At 37.9% G+C, this 7,001-nt stretch overlaps 1 protein-coding gene across 1 annotated transcript; it reads right to left on the bottom strand.

The window, feature by feature from the left end:
* Positions 1-2,009: 2,009 nt before the first annotated feature.
* Positions 2,010-6,583, bottom strand: srd5a1 (steroid-5-alpha-reductase, alpha polypeptide 1 (3-oxo-5 alpha-steroid delta 4-dehydrogenase alpha 1)). Its single transcript, XM_027030424.2, has 5 exons — positions 6,220-6,583; positions 5,965-6,131; positions 5,405-5,506; positions 2,755-2,905; positions 2,010-2,579 (listed from the first exon to the last, which is right to left on the bottom strand). The coding sequence occupies exons 1-5, from the start codon at positions 6,528-6,530 to the stop codon at positions 2,513-2,515; spliced, it is 798 nt and encodes a 265-aa protein (XP_026886225.2). The 5' UTR covers positions 6,531-6,583; the 3' UTR covers positions 2,010-2,512.
* Positions 6,584-7,001: the final 418 nt, after the last annotated feature.

Raw genomic sequence — 7,001 nt, 5'->3', positions numbered from 1 at the left:
TATCCAAATTAGTTCAGATAATTAATTTTTTCTTTACCGAAAACAACCCTGCATGTTTCTGTGCTCAATAAAGCCTAACATTTTCAGAAGCCGCCAAAAGTAATGTCTCCCACCTCCTAAATATTTTCACATTATTCTCATTTCTAACACAAACCCAAACCTCTGTCCAACCCGTCACCTCACCAACTGAACAGACGTTCAGGGAGCGAGAGACGCGCGCACAATGTTCTAGATAGTAAAATGATAGAGAGCTCCATAGACATACAGGCACACGCACAACAAACAAACAAACGAGAAGCTTCATCACCGGTGCACCGTATGAATAGTTACTTTGCTAAATGTGAAGCAACATAATTGCTATGGGTTTTTTTTTTTTTTTTTTTTTTTTTAAAGCGCCATCTTTCTGACTAACCGCAAATCATCGGACGCACTGAAAGCGTGGGGTAACAGATGCGACGCGAGGCGCCTCCTCCGGTCGTTACGTAATGCCGCCTTTTACTCGCCACTCACGTGCAGACCGGGGGAGACCCCTCAGCGCCACGAAACGTCCGTCTGCCCCGTCGGGACGTGGCTGCGCGAGAGCCAAGCGAGGACGCCGCCAGCGGCACGGCACGTGCAGGCACGAGTGCTCACTCTATGCGTTAGGGACATAGATTTGAGCACGAGGACAAATAAGGCATAGTCACCCGCGTGATCTCCTATGCGTGGTAACAAGATATTTTGCAAGACGCCTGCACGTTCTAGATCCATGCCAGCATTTGCGCCCCGTTTAGGCTACTCTAGGATATTATTACAAGTGATGAACCATGAAAACATCCCTGACACGTGCTACTCCACTAATGCTCAAACATGGTGGGCACTCCAAATTTGTAGCTTTTATTGTCTGTCCACTGCCTCAGCTCCATAATCAAATCATGTTTTAACGTCCTAGCTGTTAAAACATGAATAAGAATCATGGGCAAGTTACAAATATTTATTTCAAAGAATCAGAAAAGTGATTCCATGTGATTCAAACCTGGAAAAACAGGAAATTCTCAATAATTTGCACCTTCAGCCAATCTTAGTTGTTTTAAACTTGTGGAATTTTGTTTGGCATAAGAAGGCTTAGATGAATGATGTTAATCATTTTTGTTTTACTGTAACTTTATCAAGATCCGGATGGACAACAATTAATTGTGGGTATGGATAAACTTTACATGGAATCACAGGCTTAAACCATGTGGTTTATAAACATGCAAATTCTGAATGGGATTTTGGCATGCTTACAGTTTAGGACCAAATCTGTGTATGCAAAGTTGATGGGCTGGCTGATGTTAACACAGCTGCAGAGTGAGGGCTGGACCTTGAGAGCTCTCTCTTCTACAGATGAGGCCAGACCTGCCTTCCCACAACAGAGCTGGCCTGACTTCTTCACTTTCAGTATGACCATGTAAAAACAAATGAGTGTAGAAGAAAGAACTACAATCCGATTCTTATATACAATGAAAAAATATGGAATTTACATAGAGCAACCATATTCATACCCTTATTCAACTTTACTCCATTTATCTTATGTATTACTGAAATTGTTTTCTTCTTCAACATCTAATTGTGAATGATATTTGGTTATAGTTTATATCTGGTCCTTACAGGATCTAACTTGTGGATGGTGAACTATGTTCATCTCCAGTGCATCTAATTAGACTGCTGTTGCTGAAGGATATTACTGGGCTCTTCTGTATATGTAACCTTTTAAAACATTCAGTTGAAAAGCACATTTATGTTCTCTGAATACAGATCATATATGTGCGGTCCGTGTTTACAGGTTATAGTCATCATATGTGACAATCACGGAGTCTTAAGTGACGGAACATAATTGTGGCCTTTATGGTTGCGATCTGGAGAGGTATCAAGAGACGCTGACCCAATGTTTCTGTAAAAACATATAGATCTTGTTTTGGCTTCTTGTCAAGGACTGAAGCTGTTTTTAGAAACATCTCTCTTCATGTGAGACTGCTTGAGGTTTTTATTTTGAATACTGTACATGCTACAAGAATTAAAACTTTTAAACTAAAAGAGAGTTTGTACAAAGAAAATGATAGAGGTTTTCCAACATTGTTTAAACTTCTTAAATTAACTTTTGAGGATAATGGTTGGCCAAAAGGCATCAATAGTAGTTTCTATAATTGGATTTTAAATATATTATTAAATCTTTGACTCTTTGGGTTGTTCCAAACCAGCAGGTCTTCAGTAGTCATTATCCATTATGCACCTTATTCACTCTTGCATATTTCCTCTAAACACTTTAAGTTTAGTGGTGGTATGATTTGCAGTGTTGATAGTGTTAGTCCACAAACAGATGCAATCTTGTGCTGAAGAAACCAGCTCACTGAGAATATTTACTGGACATGACCTTATGACAAAGTTGGTTTTGTTTTGCTAAATTCATCACATAATAAAATGAACATGTCAACAATATTGCTTTCATGTTATTACATGTAACAGCAAAGACAATGTTGTGGATTGATCATGATCAAAACACAAATGGAATTAAAGCTTTCCTGTGTTTGGGGTAATCCTCAAATTTCACGAGATACCACCTGCAGAGCAAAACAATAAATCCAAAGCATTATGGTTTTTTCATGAGAACTACCAAACAGAAGCATATTTGTCCATGGAAACAGAAAGCCTCAATCTCAGGCAATTAATATACAGAAACTCACTATTACATAAAAGAAGTGACACTCATAACATCTTGTGTTTAAAAGATCTTACTTGTGGTGAGCTACTGCTCTGCTAGACAGAATGATGGAGGTGAAGAGTGCAAAAGCTGCACTGTGGATTGAGTGAACAGCAAGTGCGAATCCAGCCCATTCTATGATCTCCCCGAGAAAGTTCGCACCAGACACATACTCAAACAAGCCACCTACAAGAGCCAAATTGTGAGAAACACTGTCACCTTAGGCTGCCCAATGCACTGTGTAGTATTATGAAATGCTAGATTTCAGCACTAATAAACAGCACATGTACTAAATAATCAGGCAGGATTTGTATTTTAGTGCAATCCAGTTTTGTCATTACACCACACAATACAAATCTTGAACTTTCATGCTTACAAAATAATGATGATGATGATGATGATGATGAAAATAATAATGACTTATTTTAACTATATCATTGTAAACTGTAAAAAGAGTCAAAGTTGAATATAAACAATATGGATTAAACAGCACAATATGGATTAAACAGCACTTTTTTGTCATTTTGTGAATCCCTAAAATTTTCTGAATTAATGAAATAATATTTTTGTATTATTGCAAGCGCCACAGGGACAAGGACAAGCCACTGGATAATGACAGAGCACACTTAAATACTGATATACTAAGGACCCACTTCTCACATGCAGACTAAGCTTAACCTTAGACTAAAAATAATTCAGCATCACAATTCACCATTAGTACTGCAGTCTAGTCCAGGAGTAGATTTAATTAATATCCAGAAAACCAGCCCTAAGAGGGCTGCCTCAGGACAGTGACATCAGCAGGCACTGAAGTCTAGAGTAGTCACCATGGTATTCCTGCAATAGCAGGGTTTAGTAATTCAGAACCTAAATATATATTTAAATAACATTCTTTCTCATCTATATGTTTATTATACACTCTGTAGTCACTTTATAATAAATATTTGACCTTGCAGGTAAACAGTTACAGTCTATAACCCATCTGGTGCCATTCATCTGTGTTAGCCATGCTCTATTCCATGGTCATCTTCTGAATAATGCATTGGACAGACAGATGAGCTACAGTCTGTAATTGTGCACTTAAATCCCATTATAATGTAGATGTTTCTAATTACGTGACTGCTGAGAATTTGAATGTTGTTCACATATTGTTAAAATATTTCAATATTAATGAAAAAGGAATAAAATGGAATAAAATGTTCTGCAGGTCACCAAAGTGATCAAAATGGTGTCTGTTTTGATTTTCCCACAACATCCATCAAAAGCAACTGAATTCAATTGTAACACTGTATTGACCCCTGTACTCGGCACTTCATTTCCACACAAAGCTTTATTCTTTAACTGATTAAACTACTTCACTAATGTTGTAATTACTTTAATCGGTTTTATTTTACTACATATCACTTTACTACATTTCTGTCTTAGCTTGGAAAATTATCCATATTATAACTAATGCTTTTATGACCATTGCTGCCAGAGTCCATCATTGCACATTATAATCCCCTAATTTACACACACTCATACCTGAATGTGCCAAATAACGTATTCTCTCTTTCTTCCGAGGTACACCTACCCCTGATGTGATGATGTTAATGATCCTCAACCTGTCTCAGCTGTCATGGCTACTCCCACCACCCCCTGATGTCCCCTGCTGTAGCCCACCACACCTCCACCCCAGCAAACTACTTCTCTGTTGCCCTCGATGGACATTCTGGTGCAGGATGGGTTTCGGACACTCACACACCATCGGGACCAGACTAGGACTTTAATTGCCTTAATTGCCACCTAGACATTAATTGTTTATTCTTTTCATGTTATTATTATTTATTTATCTATCTAATTCACTAATTATTCTGCTCCTTATTGTCTATATTGTTACTATTGTGGTGTCCGTTGTCACCCAGAGGAGGATGCCACCCCCACGCACTTTGAGTCTTGGTTCCTCTCAAGATTTATTCCTCATATTCTACGGAGTTTTTCCTTGCCACTGTCACCCTTGGGTTGCTCACTGGGGGCTTGGACTTGGACATTTCTAAAGCTGCTTTGTGACAACATCTGTTGTAAAAAGTGCTATATAAATAAATTTGACTTGACTTGACTTGCTTTTATACACCAGTTTTTAGACATGCATTGCTGTTGTTTCTGAATTCTTTTCACATCCATGCAATGGATGCAGCACATCTAATTTAATAACGTAAGCAAATTATATTCATGAAGAACCACAGAGAAAACAGCTACAGTAGGAATTTTGAAGTTCTGCTTTTCTAAGCATTATAGAAATATGATTCAAGAAAATACAAAATACAGTTCAAATATACTGATGGTTAATCCAAATCTTTGGTAACCTTTCCAGTGAAACCTCAAAAAAATTGTTAAAATATTTTTGTAGATTATTGTTTGGTATTTTCCACAGCAGCAGCAATGGAAAAAATATGATTTATGTTAAAATGTTTAAGTCAGATGTGAATAGACAATCATTCATTCTTATTCTTCATTTGAACTATCTGCATTGGGCTCTAAGAATATATGGACAGTGTATGACATTATTGATAATGTCAATAATAATTATTGATTATTGACACTGATAATGAGATATACTCATCTGCAAGAAGTAATACTTCAAAATATACTGAAAAAGAGCACAAACTACAAATGCACATGTGAAAAATATTAATATTGTTATACCTCTCGGTATGTTGTAGCCAGTTTCTCCTGGCGCACGGAGGTTCCTTAGTATATGGTCAGAATGAATGTTAATTACCCATCCAAGGAACCATAGGCATGACCCTACATGAAAAGAAAATCTAACATTACATAAGAATCCACCGTAACAATCAATTTGAGAGCATAATAGCCCTCAGTGAGAAACAGGCTGCTGTGATAATGTGTGAATGTGTTTGAAAAGTGAGCAAGAAAATAAATGAAAAACATAATTAGGTGTAATTACAAGCAGTACATCAGTAATTTGATTTCTGGGGCAGCCACAGAAAATTAACAGTGTGATCCAGTCAAAGTTCACAAGACGAAAAACAGCAATATTCCTTCTCCTCCTATTAATTATAATGACAATGACAACAACAATAATATCAACAATAATGATAACAGGCTGATAGTGAATTCATTGTGTGAACCATTATCTACTCGCCCACTTCAGACATGCATGCACAAGCACTGCTGCATTTAGCTTTTTACACAGCACACCTTAAGGGCAAGTGGGAGTCCTGGTTTACTAACATATTACCCACCTGTGATGAAGTAGGGGTGGGTAACCCAACCAGGGGGAAACTCTGCATAGTGGCTCAGGTACCTTGCCTGCAGATACCCATTACAGGTGCAGAAAGCAAATGCCAGAGCAAATGACCCAAATGGAGTGGGTTTCCCTCCTCTGATTAAAAACGGGTATATGAAAGTTCTGGACACACACACAGGTATAATACAACTCGGTCAAACACAAGTCCTTACAAATCTATAGCTGATGTACTGACAACGCATTGCCATACCTTTGGAAATAATGGCAAAAATACATGCCAAGGAGTAGCTGGTTAGGTAGGTACATTGCCCTCGATGATGAAGCCCATAGCACCAAACTCAGTGGTACGAGAAAAGCAGGCAGTTCTTGAATTAACCACGAAAGTCTGACACTAACATGAAACCCATATTTACTAGATGCGTACCTACCATAAGGCACGTTCTCAAAGAGCAACACTACAAACGTTACACATGCCATTGACATCATAACGTATGATAAACAATCCAAAACATAAAGCTCTTCCTCGTCAGAAGAAAACAGCTTCTTCAGCATCTTGTCCATATTGCTAAAAGAAAAACGACCGGGAGTCAAAGATGCACAGTGGGACACGAATCTCCGACCGGTACCTCTGCTCATAATCGAGGTTTCTTCGACCGACGTGTCGACCAATCACACGAAGAGTGGGCGGGGCTTGGGGAAGCAACTGCAAAACCGCTATAGATGTCATTATTTCTAAGTCAGTAGTAAGTGTCCGTTTAAATTTTACATGAAAGGAGAAAATTATGATTTTCGTCGCACTGAAAGAAGAACATTTATGCGCAGCCTACAAAATGTTTAGTTCTACATATTGTACATCTCATTTTTTTTTTACCATTAACATTTTCCACCACTCCCGAGTAAAATAAATAATTGCTGAGCAATCCTAAAAACAACATTAACATAATTATAATAGAAATATGTAATTATCTTAAAGACTTGACCTCACAATATAATTCAGGCATCAGGACAGCCACCAGAGGGTCCTTAAATGCT

Source organism: Electrophorus electricus, chromosome 8 (assembly GCF_013358815.1).
Source record: "Electrophorus electricus isolate fEleEle1 chromosome 8, fEleEle1.pri, whole genome shotgun sequence".
NCBI classification, from domain to species: domain Eukaryota; kingdom Metazoa; phylum Chordata; class Actinopteri; order Gymnotiformes; family Gymnotidae; genus Electrophorus; species Electrophorus electricus.
The sequence above is the reverse complement of the archived record's forward strand: the minus strand, read 5'-3'. Positions and strand labels throughout refer to the sequence as shown.